This window comes from Plectropomus leopardus, chromosome 3 (assembly GCF_026936395.1).
Source record: "Plectropomus leopardus strain MGB_pleo_1.0 chromosome 3, ASM2693639v1, whole genome shotgun sequence".
NCBI lineage: Eukaryota > Metazoa > Chordata > Actinopteri > Perciformes > Serranidae > Plectropomus > Plectropomus leopardus.
In genome coordinates this window covers 36,121,802-36,143,426 of record NC_142178.1, presented here as the reverse complement: position 1 = coordinate 36,143,426, position 21,625 = coordinate 36,121,802, and the positions used below count along the sequence as shown (strand labels likewise).

At 40.2% G+C, this 21,625-nt stretch overlaps 1 protein-coding gene across 2 annotated transcripts in view; it reads right to left on the bottom strand.

The window, feature by feature from the left end:
* Nucleotides 1-21,625, bottom strand: part of LOC121941708 (voltage-dependent T-type calcium channel subunit alpha-1I-like) — a 295,976-nt gene that overhangs the window by 97,101 nt on the left and 177,250 nt on the right. For both annotated transcript variants that reach the window (XM_088074767.1, XM_088074765.1), the window contains 3 exons: nucleotides 11,983-12,322; nucleotides 11,499-11,896; nucleotides 928-1,079 (listed from right to left, as the gene is read on the bottom strand). In XM_088074767.1, the coding sequence (XP_087930893.1) occupies nucleotides 928-1,079; nucleotides 11,499-11,896; nucleotides 11,983-12,322 (890 nt within the window). The remainder of the gene's footprint in view (nucleotides 1-927; nucleotides 1,080-11,498; nucleotides 11,897-11,982; nucleotides 12,323-21,625) is intronic.

The following is a 21,625-nucleotide window of genomic DNA, read 5'->3' as shown; positions in this document are numbered from 1 at the left end:
GGGCAAACTGTGCTTCAGTAGCAACCCTACTGGCTGATGTAACCTGAGGTTTTACAGTACATAATAATGCTGCCTGATGAAATCAAAGGATAATTATTGGTTCCTCAGCAATCTACAATGAAGAGGGGTCATCATCAAACTCTCAGTATTGAATGTGCTGCTTTGTTTCCTTTGTGTTCAGGTATGTATTTATCATTAGCAGACAGCCATTCTCTGTAGTGGCAAATCTGGCTTTACAGAAATTTGTGCTCAAATGGAGGTGCCTACAAGATGCTTGACTCAGCACATCAAAAAAGCATCAAAATAGCATCAGCTCCTCATCGGCAAAGATTGAATGGGGGCACTTTTACAGAGCAGCTCCATATGAATAGCTGAGGACATTCAGACAGATGAAGAGAGGGAAACTGGTGGTGGAGCACAAGATATGAAGACAGATGCAGATATGTTCAATCAACATGCATCTTCTGTGACGGGCTGCACATTTGATCTTGTTCAGTTTTAGTTGCTTTGATGTGTATTTGATCTCAGGGTTATAATGGGGATCACAGACAAAGGCGCTGAGCCAGATGAAATGGAAAAAAACGCTAGCAGATCAAAGGCGCAGCCACTCACCTGAAGCTCCAGGCGTACACAACAAAAGACAAAACCTGTTTGCTGCTGTCTGACGCTTTGGCATCCAAATACATACAGGTGGTACATTTCAATCAAGTAGAATGCAGATGACGATTTGACAAAGCATGGCATGAATAATTTAACTGCAGGATCTCTATCCAGAACAGTCTGGCAAACCAAAAAAGTATCATACTGAATTACACCAGTCAATACTTCAGAAACACAGTATGTTTGTCCTCCAAAAGCCACTTCTCTTATTTCCCCTTTTTGCCAAATATAATCAGTATATTCGGGATCTTTATATGGTGTAATTACCTTATGATGACAATGACTCCATCAAAGACGTTGTAGGGGTTTCTCAGGTAGCTGAAGGAGCCAAACGCAGTAAGTTTGAGGATCATCTCCAAGGAGAACATGCTGGTGAAGACGATGTTGCAGATCTCCAAAACATTAGTGAGCTCCTCTGGCTGGCCGAGTATAGTGACAAATAAGAGAAGGAGGGTAAAGAAGAGAGCAAATTAGAGAAAATGTACCAAAAGAACCTCATTGCAGAGCCTTATATCGGGAAGGCTCATTACACACCAAAAAGCAAAATTATTGGACGCATGCACAAAATAGAGGGGTACTTGGAGAAAACAAACATCTGTCCAGGCCAAATGTCTTCTCTCAAAATGTTAAAAGGAGTGAAAAATAATTTGTGTAACTGCCCCATGATTTGGGTCCACTCCAAAATTGAATGGGTTCTTCGTTGTCCCTTGCTACACCCTTACACTAAGTTTCATAAAAATCATGCCAGTAGTTTTTTTGTAATTAAAGATTTTTCTATTGAATCAGTTTCAATGTTTCCATTTATTTGAATGATGTCACTAATACGTAAATCAGCGTTACTTGGTGACTTTTAGCGACTTTGGGAGCTTGTGCTAACTAATTTTATTGGGAAAGACTTGGCAACACTGATTTTGGCAGTGGCTTTTGAGGTAAAAGTTAAGCATTGCGTGGGAAGTTTGGGACCTGTAGGTGGTACTAAATTAAAAATCAGACAAACAGACAAATCTACCATGCTACCCATGTAATGCTTTTAAGCACTATCATTGCTAAAGTTTAGAAAGCCATTCGAGAATAATGACAGAAAAATGGGAAGTCAGAAAGTTGACATAAGAAATTAAATGGAATCAAGCCAGAGAAAGGGATCCACAGGCTATAAAGGAGTCCTGGTCAATCGATATTTGGAGGACATCAGGCTATCATTTAGTGTCACTCGTGCCACAAACACATACAGCGCACACACTGGACTTAGACTGTTTCACTGTATTTCTGTCAAAAAATGAAAAAGCCAAAGGCGACTCCACATGGCTGAGCTCTGGCTTTTTCTTCATCTAGCTATTGGTCCGTACTTTCTTTCGCTTCCTCATTGCTTTGTCTAGTTATCAGCCATTTTACTCACCATGGATCGAATGCTCCAAATTGATTGGTGGAAAGGGCAAGAAGGACAAAAGCTTTTACACACAACTGCACTCTCTCTTTCTCACACCACATAAACACACACACACACACACACACACACACACACACACACACACACACACACACACACACACACACACACACACTTTGATGCCAGTAAAAAGTGTGCTGGTTGGCTGCAATTTCAGGGGATTACTGACAAATACACTGACAAGCAGTAAAATAGCCAGTATTGTTGTTCAAACATCGCTCTGTGAGTCCACATCCCAACTGTCTGCGCCTCTCCAACACAGCAGCAGGTAGCAGGCAAACAAAACATAACACATTTTGCCATCAATTATGGATGTTGGAGACGGTGCCATGAAAAAGGTCCAACATTTTACTCCTTCCACGATGGAAACAACCTGAACGATTATGAGTTTTGCTCCAAACGATGGCTTTGGGGACACTATGATGTAACACTGTGTCTATTCAGTCTGGAAAATTACAACGTAGCAATTGCTAATTTATTGTGAGAGTGATAAAATTAGCTCTTCGACACACTGCCAGTATTTAAACAAGTCTTGTTAACACTTGAACATTGGCAGGAACAGTTGGACGTATTTGCTTTCCATCATATGCCTTTATATTTCACTTTCTTTTACTTGCTGTCAGTCTCAAGTTGTTAATGTGCATCAATTTCTGTCTTTTCAGCTGTCTCTGACACAGTTTGAGTCCCCCTCTCTCTTTCTGTCTTCCTGTTTCTGTCTGCACAATATAAGGAAGAACACACACACACACACACACACGCACAGGGCTAAATTTGGCACAATCATGATTTCCAGCACATCACTATTCCACAGAGCTCCTCTGTAACTTCGGCAATGACACTTCTGACATTTCGCCCCCCCCAAGAATCAATGAGCACTGTGTGTTTTGCATTTACATATCTATCCGTGGGCATGTGTGCATCTATTTGTACTGCTGCATGTATATATGTGTGTGTTTGTCAGCACTAATGAGTGTTTAGCAGTGTGAAAAAACGGGCTAATGATGCGTGCCCACCAGTGTTGGTAACGATGTGACGGCTGACCGCTGTTTGCAGACCAGCCAAACAGCTTCGGAAGCCCCTGGAGATCCATTACTGCAGTCTCATTACTGCAGACCTGGGAACAGATCTAAAGACTTGTGTGTTTTCCGGTCGGCTGATGTATGGAACAAAAATAAGAGGAGCGGGGATTTGACATCACACTGAGGACAGTTGATTTAGGAAAGTGAACAGTTTGCACTTGTTAAGGAACAAAAACAACAAAAAGACCTTTAAAAAACAACCCTATAACCTTATGTAAAACAAAACCTAAAAATAAAGATGTGCTAAATTCTAAATAAGTGATATTAGTGATACCGATGTGTGTGTGTTCGGTGTTCAAGCATCTGGAAAAGCACTGCTGTCCTGACAGTTTGGTTAAATAACTCTTCAGCACTGATAACACTTAAATGTCTATCAAAAGCAATTGTCTGATAGAGAAAATTAGAATTGGCATGGCTTTTAAAATGCAGATGCATTAAGGTTATTCTGCCTACCAAGCAGCAGTACTGTGTGAACTTTACATTTGCAAGCACAAAAGTGTAAGTGGGGGTAAATTTTGCTGCTCTGATCTGAGTAGTATAAAACTTGATTAATATTTTAAGGTTAGGTCAGATCTGATTTTATTTATTTAGTATATATTAAAAACAACATTATACTTTTCGAGAAAAGGAGACATGCCAGGGAAACCTCGAGGGGCTTGTCAGTGGGGTACCTTACGAAACAATCAATACTTACATTCTCTAAACATTGATTAAAAGCAATTATGAAATAGTTTTTGTTGTTGTTGAATGAATGTGTTTTAGCTATCAAACCTGCTACTCTGCCAACATCAGAGATGTGAAAATCAGTCATATTAATTTATTGGACATCTGACTTTAAACCATTGAGTTCATGGTTGCTAAATGCCTAAAAGACCAGATATGGTTTTTTTGTATTTTTTTCCTGACTAGGGCAGAGGTTTGACCTTGAGTCACGTCACTTGAAATCGAGTTTCAAATTGAAGGACTTCAGACTACATTCAATTTTATTTTATTTACAGTGTCCAATATCACAAATGACATTACCCATCAGAGGGCTTTATAGCACCACATCTCTCTGTTCTTGGATCCTCACAGCGAATAAGGAAAAACTCTCCAAAAGCCCCCCTCTCGACTTGAGAAAATGAAAAAAGACTTGCAACTCTACTTTAGATTAGACACCGTGCAGTGGTCACGAAAAAGAACTTAAGTATTCATAACTTGTGAATAAAAATTTACAAACAAGACACAACTTCTAATTTTGTTTGACATTTGAAGACGTACAAAGAACAGTAAGTCAGAACTAATATCAACACAGTTAGTGTGCTAATGACAAGCTAAAGTTAGCCTCAGACCTTTTTTTAAACACACTTGTTTGAACAAATAAATTTTAAGAGCAATAAAGATGTTTGTAAATTTACATTACTTTATTGGAGAGCGCTTTTTAACTTGTCTGGAGCTTGTTACTTAAAGTTTAGGGTTTGGGACTTCACTTGGGACTTGTCAGTCTTACTTAAGACTTCCCTGTCTTGACTTGGGATTTGATTTGAAACTAGAATGCAAAGACTTGTGACTTCTAAAAGCAATGACTTGGTCCCACTTCTGGACAAGGGACTTCTGGTTGTGGGTACAATGACTCTCTCTCTCTCTCAATAACTTTCTGTTAAATAACTTAACAATCCACTAACTGCACCATATCTATAGCGCTGCAAACCCAAACAGCAAGGGAAATTGTCCATCTGAACTTTCACACTCATTGTTTTCCATGAGCTGGACACTCTCTGGAAAATAAGCACTTTTGTCAAACCCTGACTATTTTCTCTGTGTGTATGACGAGTCAGCTGTGTGATATAACTGTTATTTGATGCCCCAAATAATATGATGTTCTGCGACACTGCCAGAGTGTGTTGCAATTACACAGGAGGTTGTGATGGATGGGTGTACAGCGTCTGACTTCGACACCAGAGCTTGCTGTTCGCATTAACGTCCTTCCAACAGTTAATGTCGGTTCTTTCTAACCATGACCGGGACCTTTTCCTTATCTTAAACAAGTAGTTGACTTTAAACCTAACTTGGCAGATCAGCAATGCTATTTTGTTGTGTAGTTATATGCGATGATCTCATATGTGGACAATTTTACAAAACTTGCAACGAGTTCAGCATTTTCAACCTTTTTCCTACTCCAATGCTTTTAGCATCTGATGCACAGCGAGTCTGACCTTGTTAGTGCAAAACCTTTCCACCTGTCTCATGTAACATTCCTGTGAACAACCCAGAGCCACAACATCATGCATAAACATCAGTAATGTGATAATGGAAATCATAACAAACCTGTTTCAGTTTTTTTTAAAGAAGGGGGTTTGTTTGATGTCGACTGTGATAAAATCTCTTTAATAAGAGCCCTTTTTATGTTTCAAACTGCCACTTTGGTTAACACAGATATCCATCTTATTAAGGCCTGTCCTGCTGTGTATTGATTCTTCAATAATCCTCAGGTAGGGTTGGAAGGTTGCATTTATTCACAACATAAATTTTTGATGCAGGGCTTCAGTGGCTCAACTCAACTGTTTCCTGTGGATTGATTCATTGTCCTCCATCACCAAATTAAAATTTTATTTTTGAATTTTCTGACCTACTTTTGATTACCAAATATGTTTGGTGTCTGCTGTGATTTTAATTTGCATGTGACAGCTATCCTCCCCAACATTTGAAACTACATATGTGGGTGTTATTGAATATTTTGACTGTGGCTATGGCTGCTCCTCCAACATCAACCTGGTAATTTCCTTCAGTTTTAATCTTGACATTTTGGCAGAGAAAGACAATCGTTCAGCTGTGTTGTTTGATCTCCATCCATCCCTGTCAAATCTTCAAAGTGCCCATCTCACTCCTGCATTATTAATTCCCAAACAGCTGGTAAAGTCTCTGAAGTGCCTTCTCACTCGAGCAATCTTTCCTGTTCAATGGGGGATAGAAACTTGCATTTTCAGTAATGCACATGATGCTGTTGTATTAAATGTCCCCTCTAAAAACGATGACAAACAGCTGCATCCCACCAATTATGATCGTATTTGTGATGTCAAGAACAATGCACGTTGCACAAATGGAATTCATCTAAACTAAGACTTCATCTGATTCTATGAAATAACTTAAAATATTTACAATTTATCTTTAGAAAACTATTACTGTAATATGTATTTTAAAGAAATCAAATCATCTGCACAGTAATCTTTATTGCAAACACCTAACTGACTGTGGATTACTAGTGCTATACCCATTTTCTAGTCTTGCTATGCACACAGTGATAACAACAGCTGTTTTTCTATCAGTCTTACTATACAAACTATCTTTTTTTTCTTTCTGAAACAATGAGTCCTTCATATCAGAAATAGACAAAAGCAGGCTTGTAATTGCTGGTCTGCAACTGCAACTTTTGTTGGCTGAAAGGAAAACTTGTTGGCAGATTTTATCAGCTGCAGCCAGTGAGCTAATGAAGTTTGCATCAGCCCCTTGAGTTGATTAAAAATGCCATCACTGGCTGAATGTTTTATGTTTTGAGCTCACTCATTTATGAACAAGAATCTTGTAAAATCATCTTAAATGTGTATTTCAAAGCTACAAATAAAATGATATTGTAGTAAAGGACTGAGACTGAGGATAAAATATGTCAGCTATTGCTATTCAAACACAGCCCTGGTTGGCTGCATACTTGTCCATATTTCAAATTGTATATTTTCACTTTTAATGCTAAAGACGTTATTTGGAATGAGGATAAAAGACAAACTGAAAGGTTTAGCAAACTTAATGCCATCTTGGGTAATGTTGGCTGGCATTGTGTAACTGTCCAGGCACAAAAACAATAAAACAGCGATGCTAACATTACCTTAAACTCTGATAGCAGTAGGGCTGGCCTCCAGAGAGTGGGGAGATACTTTGCAGTGTGTACCAGTTGACATTTATTATCATTATTTTTTGCCTAACTTTCAACTGCAAATGAATGTAGTTAGTTAATGACCTGTTTGATTACTTCTACGGGTAGTATGCTAATTAACATGTTAACAATTGCAGTTTAAAGCAAAAAAAATCACAGCCGTTAAAGCAGATTTTGTATTCATATACACTTTTGCTCTCAGATGATTGTACAGCAAAAAATCACAGTTGTGAATACTGTCTTCCATTTCTGGCAATATTGCCCCTAAATCTCACAAAATTTAAACATGTAATGAATCAGAGAAGGTTTTGTGTTGAGCTGTTTTCGTCATTGCTCTAATAAAATATTATTTTGTAGTTGTATTAGTAGAAAGTGTTTTCTTTGGTCCTGTAAGAAGTGTAGGGCATATCCCAAACACATCCAACGCTCTTTCACTAAGAAATTAGTTTGTTTTTAAAATAAAATGCACTCTCCAAATTATGATCTGGTTGCTCGCCAAAGTGGCTGTTGGCCTAAATCAAACCCACTGCAACCCAGAAATAAAAAAAAAAAACAACAAAAAAGCATCTGGCTGGCATTTCCCCACACTGGTTATCTGTTGCTCCAACACCAACAGAAGCATAAACCACAGGTGTATAGGACAGGTGGAAGCGCCTCTCTACAGGATGAGGATCAGAGCGATGAGACAGATTAAGCCTCTGATACCACTGTTCAAACACAGGGAGGCATGACTCCAGTTTGCTAAACAGGCGGTGGAACCACAGACACTCCAGCTCACTATTTCCTCCACATTAAAGGAGCAAAGTCTCCCTCTGCCTCTCTCGCTCTGTCTCTCTCTATTTTTAGCCGCCCCTGAGATGAGAGACGACCCACCACTGCGGCGGTGGCAGGCGTCAGTGGGCGATGGTATAGCGAGAGCAAGAAATATTGATAGGAAGACAAAGAATGTACAAAGCAAAGCGACAGAAAGAGACAGGAAACTGGGGAAAAAAATAAGCAGAAGTTGAGAGAAAGCACGAGGCAGCATTTTTTATTGCGTGGAGATCTCGATGAGTGTGATGATCTAGTGGCCCTATCTACATCCTGCTGCCTAACCTGACTGCAATCTATCTTGTTGGCACTGGAACCAGATTATACAGGCATTTTGAAGGCGAAAGGAAGAAAAGGCATGTAAGAAAGAGAGATGAATGTGCTGGAGAGAGAATACAGAGAAGTTTACATTGCGGAGGAGTGTGGACATTGAGTGGCAGGCGGAGACACTGAAAGAGACTTGTGGTTTCACACCTAAAGCAACATGGTTGTCGGTTCACTCTAAAATAACTGTAGACAGAGAGAGAAAGGGAGTGCAGCTCATGCATCTACAAAATACTAAACAACAACAAATCCCTTATTTTTAACTGCTATGGATTCCCCCATTCATAAATTCACATTGCTAGTTTGCTGTACATCCTAATTGGGAGGCAGCAACTGAAGACAAACAACAAGGCAACAGCTGCACATTCATCCCAGCATTCTCACTAATGAATGAAACCTCCCTCCAAGCATTGTTAAATTTTTGTCTTTCGACTCAAAGTTGAAAAAACTTGGGAAGCTTAGAAGGCTCCTAACTAGGTTTTCACTATTTTTCCACTTATCAGCCTGAAGCTGATAGAATCAAATCACAAGACTGATGACCATAAAGGTTGAATGTTTCATGGTTATAAGCAACCGATCACATCTCAGCTGGCAAGTTTATAAAATATTTACAAGTCCAACCAGATCCAACAGTGTGTGTTTGCTGCAGGTAAAGCCTGCCATAACTCAATCCTCTGTGGTGTTCAAAACAGATTAACACTCTTCAGTGAGTAACACAATTTAATTGGGTGACGTGCCTTCAACCCTTGAAAACCTAGATCGACATCAGTTTCTTGTGCTGCATTGAGACGCTTTTCTCAAGCATTTAAACCTTTGAAACCTGAGCAAATTGATTTGGTTTCCTTTAAAAACATGGCTAAGAAGGCAAGACACAACTCAGTAAGAGATGTCCCGCAAACTGCAATTGCAATTGCAATTTTTCTTTTCTTTTCTTTTGTGAATTAATTTCCAGTGAATTTTCTTCTTTTTCTTACATTACGAATTTTTTACAAATTCCTTACTAATTTAAAGTAATTTTTTGTGAAGTTGCTCATTGTCTTCCTCCCATGTCCCATCCACATGGGCACTGTTAATCTGAGTTGATTTCACAATCGTTGCAGTGGCTTTGGATTCCTCAAGTCAAATTCAAGTCTGATGAAATGCAAGAACAAATGAACTTGTGGCTGAGTAACGAAAAGGAGTTGGAATGTTTTGATAGCTGGCTGGTGGATGATTGGTTTTGGTATTTTCATGGAATAACAAAAAAACAAAGAAAAAAAAACATTGAACAACCCCAGCTGTATCCCTTGAATATGAGACCACTTTCTCTGGTTATGAATTAGATGTCTAACTGGAATGAAACCACAATTGCACTTCTGCCGTGCTTTTCTAGGTGTGAGATCACTCTATACTCTCTTCACACTACTTGTCACATAACCTATTCACACAGCGGCGGTCGAGGCTACCGCACAGAGTGCCACCTGCTGCTTAGTTTTTATACATTTATACACAATCACTGCCAGCCAACTGCCGACCTTCGCATTAGTGGATGAAGAGCTCTGCCTCCTGAGCTAAAGCTGCCTGGGAATTCCACTTTAAGAAACTGCTTCCATTGAACTTTACCCAAATTGTGCACAGACTTCATCCAACCAGTGTTGATAGTCAATGTAGTTGATTAAAGCAATGCATTGCACTGCACGACAGAGAAAGCAGAGTTTGCTGAGGTAAGATATGTTGTTCTTCTTTTATCCAGTGTTGTCTTTTGATGTGACAGTGAGGTAGTTGGAGGCAGGAAGACCTGAAGGCTATCTCAGCTTGGATTTTTAGTGCCAGCCTCGGGGTAGCAAAGGGGGTTTGCTCTGGAAGCTGTCCTTGTTCTCTTCATTTGTGTTGCAAATTAGCTACATTTCCAACAGCAAACATTTTACATTTTGTCTTAGTGTTTTGACTGAGTAAGTACTTCAGCCATATTTAGTTGTGGAAGAGGATATGGTCAGAGGGGATTCTCCAGAACTTGAGCTGCTAACAGTAAACACTAAGCGGTGGTGCCTCTGCTCAAACAGCACTCTGATGCCAACAGAATCTGAATCATGCAGTAAATTTCAGTGTGGGCAGTTTTTGTTGGATGCTGTCACTGATGACAGCCCTGAGAGAGCCTGTGGGTGTGTTACTATGCATGAAAGTTTTTTTTTCTCACTTGGTCCAAGGTGTGGTGGAGACCTTCTTGAAGATCCTGAAGATAAACTGGAAAAGACAACCAAGTCCAGCAGGGTGGAGAGGGCAGATCACCACTGAATGATTATTTTTGTCGGCTAACATTATTGGCTTTAAATCTCTCACACAATGCATCCTGGTACATGTAGGTTCTGTCTGCATAGTACCATGAGCACGAGAACTCACCTTTCTCTGTCAATACAGCATTACCAATAACACTGATTGGACATCCTCATAACAGAGGGGAAGAGTTGTTAAAGAAACACAAAGGGTGACAGTATACACAAGCAGTAAAATTTGCATTAAGAGAGAACTATCTATGAGTCAAAAGAGAAATTTCTTGGAGTCAGTTGAACAACCAGGCAGGCTAAAACATCGACATCCTATAGAATCTGCTTCTAAGTCTTTTATTTTAGATTTAAAAACATTTAACAACACCAGCTCCTTGAGTTTAAAGTAATTCTGCGACAAATTCCAGGCTGAGGGTGCAGAATACCCAAAAGCCCTTTTCTCAAATTTCTGCATGTGTTAGGTTATGTTTGGCCGCGCTCTCAGCTGGTGCTGAAAAGCCACGTATTATAAGAACGCGACAGGCAGCTTTCGGTGTTGGGATCTTACACCGAAAGCACTCCAAAAACAGCAGTATTTGGAGACTTTGGAATGTGAAGAGGCGGGAATTGCATGGTAGAGACCGTCAGTTGGACATCTCTTGGAGACAAATTGCTGGACAAATTCTAGGAGCATATAAAACTGCTTCTCTAAACTTGGTGTGCAGTTTTATGGAATCATTTGAGCCAAGCCTGCAAGGTACTGACTGTCTCTGCCAAGTTGTCAATATTGATAACAATGTGTACTTTTGAGTATAAACACAAATGAAAGACTTGAACCTTTTAATTTAACTGATGAGACAGACAGCTGTGTAAAAGAGACAGACTGAGAGAGGGGAGAGAGTGACACAGATACTGCAGATATAAAAGAGAATAAATGAAAGAGGGGAGAAGCTAAAGTGTGACATAAAGAGCACTTCAAACACTGAGAAAAGTTCTGCAACACAGAGTCGAGCTGCAGCTGTGTTTACCTGCTCGTGGTGCTCGATTCCCATGCTGATGGTGTTGATCAGGATAGCGATCATGATGCCTCGGTTAAAGTACTTGCTCTCCACGATTCCCCACAGCTTCATCCTAATGTCATGCCACAGCTCCTTGCATCGCTTCTTAGGATTACAGCCAACACGGCCCCCTTCACCTTCTTTGCCTTTCTCACCCTTCTCTTTACCACCAGAGTGTCCGCCGTCCCTGTCAGTTTCCTCCACAGCTCCTTCTTCTGCTTCATCGTTTACGGCACTGCGAGCTGGTCCCACCCCGTCTGCGAGTGACAAGGCTGCGGTGCACTGAGGACAGCCATCGGTAGCAGAGGTGGCAGTGAGGGCCATGGGTGAGGCATGGTCAGGTCTGTTATGATGAGGACAGGGTGGACCTGAAGTGCAAAAAATAGATGGTGTTAAAGGGTAAGTGTGTAAAGCAAATATATAAATATGAGTGAGTATTTTTACAGTTACGTACCGCGCCTCATCACTGCTCTCCTCTCACATCCTCCCCTTCCATTGGCCCTCCTCTCCCTCGCTTCTTCCGCTCCTCTGCCTCTTCCGACACCCCGAAACCCACGTGGTTTCCCCCGCAGGGTGTTGAAAAGCACAACACTTTGCCTCCTGAACTTGCGGAGGATGTGGCAGACCAGCTGGAAGAGTTCCTCATAGCAGTCCCCTGGTTCACTGGCCAGAGTGGAGGACGACGAACACCGCGCTCGCTGCTCCTGCATCAGCTGGTGCTCCCTCTGCTTCGTCTCTGAGAACTGGGTGGCGATGACCACGAGGCACAGGTTGATCATGAAGAAGGAACCGACCTGAGAGGAAGAGAGCCATACATGTAAAAGCAATGTTTCAGACCCAGTGCAAAAAGATAGAAAAAAAAAGATTTATTCTTGCTCCATTTGAAAACACTGTCATGAATAGTCTGAGTTATTAGCGGTCACTTTCTGCCAGCTATCACACTGAATAAAGAACTCTCAGCAAGATGGCGTGAGGCCAGTGGAGTTTCACTGCTGCTAACTGCAGCCTGTTAGCACACTTGGCTGGACAAGTCCAAACATAACACATAAAACAATATGGTTGCAAACAAAGCTGCCGTGTTTTCAGTGAAAACAATGGAAATACTAAGCTGTAATTGTCTTTTCTCTTGCGAGTATTAGGGTATGATGGGCTCTCAGTGTTTCCCACGGGATAAGAATTCATGTGTGTCGTAGCTGAAGATAAAGGGTGTTGGGTGAGGTGAGGTGGACTGAATCAGCAAACTTTCTTGGGCTTTTTTCGTGTGTCCCTTTGTGATCATTTTGTGTCCCCTCCCTGCATTCGGAGGTTTTGCATGTCAGTGAACGGAGCTCTTTATAAGTTTAGGCTGTTCTCAAAAATTGAATGTTTTCTGACAAAAAAATGAACCTGAATCTGTGCATATCCCATGTAATCATGAGTCAGTAATATGTGTGTAACCCATGCATTTTGGAAGGCTGCTATCAGGTGACCAATGCTTTAATGGGAGCAAACAAGGAAGTGTTCCCAAGCAGTCTTGCAAGGAGATGCATTTGATGAGTCACAAAACCACAAACTCTCTTTTTCCCACAGAAACGCATGTTCACAACTGTGTGGACTTTTGAGTCATTTTAAGGAACGTCCTCACCATGTATGCTTTCCTTAACCTAACCAAGATGATATCTTAAGTTGTTGAGTTTGAGTGGTGAGGTGGATAATTCATATCAATTTGTGGCTGGATCAATCGGAGCTGATCAGATCATATTGATGGATTTGAGGAGCGGCTGCTGCAGAAGCTGGTGAAAGCAAACTTTTAGACCCAGTACTGGATTGCAGGATGCAGTCACTGGGAACTCAGTTGGTTTCATCTAAAGTAGGATTGGAAAAATGATGAACAACACTGTAGTGCTCTTTCTGGAGAGATAAAGGGTTCTATTACATGTTATCATTAGTGCTATAGAGTTGCAAAGTGGTGGAAGCTATTTGGCACAGCCCTGGTTCTGTGTTAAAACTCCCATTCATTTTCTACACAATGTGAATGTCAGATGACTCACAGTTGGAGTACTTCCACAGATTGGATGGACATGAAACTCTCACAGTTGAATCATCAGAATAAAGGGTGATCTCTGTTAGCAAATATCTAGATCTATGAAAAAAAAAAGACAATGCACGCAAAATTGTAAGGTTATTTGACTGCCAAAGTGTGTTTCAGAAAGAAAAATCCAATCAACAAGCTCAAACTAAGCCAAAACTGAAAGTACAACCTGCAGCTTAAATCAATTTGTTTTGGACTCTGGGTCAATTTTGGATGAATTTGGCAACACTGGCTCTTTGTTTTACTCAAAACTGCAACAATAAAGTGCTTTGAATACACAGCTCTAATTTGCGCCTCTGACTGGCTCATTCTCAATAGCTACGGCAGCCAAGGCCCCTGGGTATTGTAGTATTTACAGCAATTTGACACGCCAAACTAACAGAAAAAAACAAAAACAAACATGATTTCTCTGAACGTGAGTTGAAATAATTTAAATTGATCACAACAAACATGGTTACATATCTAACAGGCTCCCTTATTTCTGTGTTTGGGAACATAGAAACATAAAAGAAAAAAGAACAACAACAACAAAATGTGAATCTACATTCAGTAAAAACATACTCCCACTTTTCAACTCTATAGCCTCAATAGTTTTCCCCCTGAGGAGGAACAAAGAGCAGAAAAATAGAGCAATCCTTTCAAAAATCTAAATTAATGACATGCTGATTTACACAGGGGCAATGTTATCAGATGGCCTTAGCATTTGGAGAAATATGCTGAGGGATTTGAGCTGAAAATTTCCCCTCAGAAATAATACACATGGTAGATTCCAGTAGAGATATAACGCAGGGAAATGCATTACTTTTGATGCTGTGCACCAAAGGTAAGAAAAAATAATAGTATTTTCGTAGCACTGAGGATGCTTTGTCAGCAATTTATTTGGTCCTCGGGCCCTGCAGGTAAATCGGTGCAGTCTATGATTTTATTTATGATATTCAAATCGTTTTTTATTTTTGTTGTGTGTTCCAGCCATGCAGCCTTTTAATCTTTCTGGGGAAATCAGAAATAAGTGCATTTTGGGTTATCAACCATCTAACTAAGATGTAAGGAGTCTCCGTTTGTCCGTACCTATATTTGTATGTTCTTTGAGTTTCTTGAGAACAATTCATCCAGTCAGGTTCACATTTGGAGGTTGTAATGCTGAGGTGCAAAGGAAGTGCAGTGTCATGTGCAAGCTTCTGAAATCTACATGACATATTTATTAGTTGTGCGTTACTCATGTTTGCTTTTCATCGCTACAGTTTATTCAAGAATAGATTACAAAAAAAGTGAATGAAGATGCTACATTTAAACAAACTAACTTGCTGTAAATATTAATATGATGTTTGATTTATCTCATTCCTGTTCCCAGAGGAAAGAGAAATCAAAATTAAGATCTCTTCTTTGCCCAGCATATGTCAAATTCACATTTGTTTGAATTCTTTTGTTTGACTTTTCAGCTCCCTTGCAGAACCTGAAGCATTCATTTTGACAGGAGCACGAGTATCTAAAGGTATGTGCTCTGTGCAAAAGTTCAAACCTTTCACCATGGGGCCAACTCGGCATTATTTAAAACATCTGTGGAAAATACTGGTGGTAAGAAAAAGGCTGAGCGATGGCTGAAACCTGGCCTTGAGCCTGCTGAAATGGTTGTTCACAAGATAATGTCTTGTGAGACTTCAGCTCACTTAAGACCAATATTCAAACACAATAAAGGTCAGAAAAGGAAAAAAAAAGAATCCCTTTTTTTCACTGCACTCTATCATTCGTCATCTATTTCTGTTGAACACAAACCTGATTCCATGCTCTATTTTTAATCAGAAATAACCAAGTTTAAGGCCATTTTGGAGAATTGCTATTGCAATCATTGCTTAAACTTCTGTAACTACAATGTTTTGGAGATGTGTCAGCAGTTTTCTATGTTGCAGCACTGTATATCTTTGATGATTTAGGCTCAATCACTTTACAAGAAACAGCGAGCGAAGCAGGCACAGAAAGAGACAGAAAGGGCAAGGTCACCCAGAGAAGCAGAGCTGATGTGGAATAAGAGGAGGAGGGAGAGAGCGAGACGGAAGAGAGGAAGGTGAAGTCTAACGCTCTCTGGGCTGTGATCAATAGTGATGGTGAAGCCTGATAACCCCCCTCTGCTCTCCAACTGAGCCGCTGTGACAAAGACTATGGAATAAACTGGATAAAAAGTGTGTGTGAGCAGGCGAAAGTGTGTGTGTGTGTGTGTGTGTGTTTTGTGTGTAAAGCTGCTCTTCATTGATCCGAAGCAGAGATTTGTGGTGAGACTCAGGCTGGTGTTCATGCCAGCTCTCTGGACTCACCGACTGAAAGGGAGTCAGTGAGTCCCAGCACCCGTCCAGCACCCTCGCCGATCCCATCAAATATTTATACTCACACTCTGCTGGAGCCGCTGAAATACAATTAGATTAGTGTGTGGGTCATCTGTGTGTGTTTGTGTGTGTGAGCAGTGTGGGTGTTTGCAGCAGAGTGACATAATGACTACGTGTGAAAGGCGAGTGTGGATGACAGTGAATGTGTGTGTGTGTGTGTGTGGTAAGAGAGACACAGAGTTTGAGGATGAGCGAAAGAAAAGAAGATAATACCCCCCCCCCCCTTTTTTTTTTTTTTACTAAAAATTACAATTAAAACTCAATCAAAACTCAATTAATCTATATTTCTGAAGAGGTAATCAACCAATTTTGGCCTTATTACTCATAAAAAATGTTAATTATTAGTCATTTTAAAAAAGTTATATTATTACTTCACAAATTCAATGACTTTCAAGTACTGTTTCAAGTAATCTGATTTTTGATTTCGGATTCATGAATGGAGCAAACATGCCACAAGGGCCTAAAAAATGTCCAATAAATCAATAAATTAATTAACCAGTTATTTAGAAATGTGCAGGAAAAATAGTAGCAGACAAATATACAGGGCGCAGAGCACGGCACAGTTGTGAGTAAAACTTGCGCTTTCTGCTGACGCTGCTCTGGGTTAAGTGTTTTGTAGACTACCAAAACATCCTGTCACTGACTGTTTACTGGCGTTTACCAACCTGTTGGCATTCTGAGCTCATTGTACTCATACGGCATTAGAAAATAATAGCAAGCATGGCCCACTTTTCATTACATTTCGTAAAATACAATACAATTCTTTTCTCCTCTCAATTATGTTCAAGTACTTTTGAGTCTGATTTTCAAGGTATTGCAGTACCTACATTTCTGAGTGCCAAATTCAAGTACTTCAAGTGCCACAAGCACCTTGTGCAACCCTAATTACTTATTACTCCCTGCCAACAGTAATTGTACTTTTTTCCATTTAACCCCCAAAATTGGTAATTACACCCTTTCTCATTAAAATTTAGATTTTGCATTTGTGCCTCTGTGTGACCATCAGGGTCATTTCTGGTAAGAACACAGACTGTTTATGCACAGGGCCCAGAATTTAGTGCTACGCCCCTGCTGACGATAAACTTTCTCTGCAACATTAAACTGCACACAGACACCCCTAAGGACTAGCTGGTGAGAAAAGTCAGACATCTAAGCAGCTTAAGAGCAAGATATTGTTCTTAAAAGTTAATAGAAATCACACCGATTCTAAAAGCAGAGTCAGTGTTGGAATTTTAATTCATCAGATGGACAGGAACACAAATCTGAATTAATTGTTAATGTTGCACTGTGTTTGCTGGTTTTTGAACCGCACAACTATTTGCTCACAGATTGACCAACCCAATTAGTCGTGTCAGATCTGTGTCTGTGCCTTCTTTTGGCAGTATTGTGACCCTCAGTGGAAAAATAAATACTATTCAGTAAAATTAAATGGAAAACGGACAGTGAGAATGCATCGGCAACTTTGGAACGACCAAAAATATATTGGGGGCAAAAATTATAGGCAAAATACTGAAGCAGTCAGGAATAAAATAAAGGCTAGATATAGAAAAATACAAATATGAAAAAAAAAACTATAAAAATTTAAGTGAAAAAAATATGTACAATAAAGCTGTTTCATCTGTTTTGTTATGAATTCTTTCAGCACCTACTTGATTCGTTTTTATCTATATATATGCAGTTCTAATAGGCTATTAATTAATGTTTGGCTATATTCTTTATGCAAACTATGCAACATTTTTTGTGGGTGTGGGATGGGACAGGAGCGAAAATCCACTCATGTGTCAACCTTTAGCATGGACTAAGTGAGCAGGTGTTACTTTTTTTCCTCATGTCTGCTGTTTTTTGACCTTGCACCTACTTGATGTGCATATAAATACCCTCTCTCATCTAGATCAACTGAACCCATGGCAAGGTTTGTTGACTTTCTGTCATCTGCTAACAACCATGTGCCTGTATATCCATGTATGGGCTGAATGTTAACACCAGGTATAAGTGAGGGCACCTGTACGGTGTCAAATCAAAAGGCTCATCACACCGCACGGATCTGTAACAAAACGGGTTGAGGCTGACATTTCCGGATGTTAAACCCTAATTCCACAGGGCAAAGCTATTTTCCACGGAAAGCCTTTAATTCCACTGAGTCCTCTTGTCTAAGCTGCTCTACATGATGGTAATCAGTCTACAGCATCTCTCAAACTCTCTCCATCTTTATCGCACTTTTTTTCATCTGTCTCTCCATCTGTCACACGCTCTCTCTCTCTCATCATTGTTTTCATCTCGTCTTGCACTTTCTCATATCACTCACTCATCATCCCACTCTACCTCTCTCCGTCAATTCAATTCAATTTAACACGCTTCATCTGCATGAACGTTACGTGAGTGAAATTGTCAAAGTATCTCAGTACAACCTGAACCTCCCTCTCTCTCTCTTTCTCTCCCCTTTCTCTTGGCTCGCTCTCTTCTATCGCTCCATACTCAGTGTCGCACAGTATTAAAGGAAACATAATTAAAAGTCTCGTCATCTGTCTGCAAGTGTGATGAAGACAAGCCGGGATGTGAACACAACTTTTAATATTTAAATCACTTCCCTGCACTAAGTTTGTTTGTGAGACGAGCACTGAAACAAGCTGAAACAAAGTTGGTGAGATCCTGACTGTCAAAGCTCGTCTCTGTGGGACAAAAAGAGAGATATGCAACAACTGCAGGGAGTAAAACCCTGCTAGTTTTCAACACTTCTACACACCGCTAATTAGACCATATTCATCTTGAGATATATTAAACGCTGAAGATCTGATCGGCTGGTGTAGATAGGAGAGACACGAGGGAACTTTTGCATTCGAGCTGATTATGATTCTGAATCTAGAGGGTGGTTTAAGTGGACTCTTTATGTGGTGAAATACTTTACACAAACCACAGATACAAACGTCTATAAACAACACGTTCTTATCCCAACTTGTCACATGGTGCTGTTCTGTCAGAGACCCTCTGCATCTACTTATAACATTTTAGGTATCTGTCAGTGTCCGCTGTTACGCTCCAGGATGCCGTTACGGTGATGTCAACAAATGCACATGGTAGGATGAAGCAAACAGAACTTACGCTTACACAACAGCGTGGACTGTTACAATGGTTGGGATTAGGGAGGAAAAAAGGAAGTGAACTATGGACTCAAACATGAAATTCAGTTGTTTGTGGGACCCATCCGCCTCCTGACCAACCCGCTCTATAAACGCACTCTCTGTTTCTGCACCGCCATTGCAACAGGAAAATTAATGTAATGTAGTATAGCTGCCCTTTTTCATGAAATATCACCAAAAAGAGCCTCAAAACACAACCGCATATGCTCATCTGGCATTTTAACATTATTCATATGAAAGAAAATAAGGAAAAGTTGGTCCCTCTTAACATCTTGCAATGCCAATATTAAACAGCTGACATCCTATAAATGCTACATATTTTAATATAACTCTAATATTATTTTACTAACAAGACAGCAAACTAATGGACTAAATATTAATGTCAGCCTAATAATGACCAGCTGTTAACATACATGTTTACATGCCTAGTATTTAGGTCAAAGTACAGCACTGGTGACATTAGACTGTTTCAAGCCCTCTGAACTTGTATCTTAATGTTTCATGCTTCTCTTCTTTCTAATATTTAAATTAACCATGTTAATGAAATGTGCTGTAAGGTATATATAAACTTCCCTTCCTTTAAAACTAAAGCATTTAAATTTAATTCTAAAGGTTGGAGGACAGAACGACATATTGCATGACAGTGCTAAGCCTGATGCTGTGATCAGCGTGTCTGCTCCAATCATGTGAGCCCGGAGGACACGCTGAGGGATTCGCTCTAATTAATAACATTTCATTTAAGATCAAAGAGGGAGACCAACATGTGGTCGCTTCCTCTTTCCCGTGCTCCAATCCTCTCTCTGATTTCATGCCGACACTCCAGCCCATCATCACCACCTCCTGATTCCTTCTCTTCATTGATCCATCCACCCGGTTTCCCACCCTTCCTCCACATCTTCCTTCATCAGCCTCATTCTTAAGCTCACTCACCATCTTCCTCTCCCCCTTCCCTCTCTCCTAAATTTCCTTCCACCCATCTTCCCTCTATTTTCCCTTCAATTTCATCATCCTTTTTCCATCTACTCTACACCAACCTTTACTCCACTCCTCAGTAATTTCCTTCCTTCCTTTGCTCCTCTCTCCACAACTCCTTGCTGCTGTTTTCACATCGAAAGGCAACCATTATATCACAAATTGTCTGTGGCGAGGCAATCATGATGCAGAAGATAATGTGCCACGGCAAAACTGTGGAAATTTTCTCTGTTTATGTTTGTCTCGATAAACTTGTTATTTGATATAACTATTATCTGTGAGACAACTGGAGCTAAATAAGTAGGGGTAACTGCTGGAGCATGCCATGGCATAAAAATTATGCTGCCTATCAAATCAGTGTGGGTAGTCATGGAAGTTAAGTAGATTTAATGAAGATATAAGGACCGGAGCAGTAAAGTTCTGCAAAAAATGGATGTTACATTTGCACTTTTCTGTATGTTGCCATCTGCTTTTAAGACTTCAAACTTAGGTGCCTTATAGTGATCCCTCTGCTTTTCCAGCAGCTTTTAAGGCTCAAACGCAGGTCTTCTGTAGTTACTCATTGGTATATTTCCATATTGGGTGTTTTGTAGTGACTAATCTGTGTTTTTCACCGTTTTTTTTAGGTTCAAAATGTCAATATTTTTTAGTGACCTGTCGGTATGTTTCCAGCGTCTTTTTAGGCTCCAAACTTGGATGTTTTACAGCCACCTTTTGATATGTTTCCATTTGCTTTTAAGGCTCCAGACTTGGGTGTTTGTAGTTACCCCTCAGATTTTTTCCAGCAGCTATTTAGGCTCCACACCTGGATGTTTTTTCTTGCAAACTGGTGGGTATAATGCAACAAAAAGTGATTTATTTTTACTTAGAAACCGCTTCTTTTTCTGCAGGGCCTGTGAACCCGAAAATCAAGTATTCTAGGCCAAAATATAATAACCTGACCATAAGTAAGTGTTTTTTGTGCTTAAACCTAACCATCCATTAACAGCAGCTTTCAAACATTAGGTTTCAATGTGTCTGCTATATGTATTTGCCAAATCTGTTATTTGCAGAAACCCAGCATACCTAATATTTACAAGTGATTGGGTTTTTGGGTGTCTGCTCTTTGTTTGGGTGAGAACAGAAGTGAAAGGCAGCTTAAACGTATGTTAGTTCAGGGCTGGAGAAAAGTGTTGTGTGTCATGGGGGCCAGTAGATTTATGACAGCACAGTGTGATACAAGCTGCAGGGCCCAGTAACAGGTCAAATATCATAAATACACATAAATACTGGGCCTCTATAGGAAAGCTCATCAAGCTTTTGTCACATTTTACTGTGTATTGATAACTGGATTTGTGTTTGTGTGCCTGCTTGCAAGTGCATGTGCGTGTTTCCGCGTGACTGAAAATAATGAGAAGAGTGACAGATGCATGAATGATGCTCATTGTACAGCTCAGTGAGGACGGGGAGATAAAATGCGGGCAGGTGGGGTGTGGATGAAGGGAGCCAGGAGGTGGTAGAGATTAAATGAAGGAGGGGAAGAAAGGAGAAGAAAAGAGT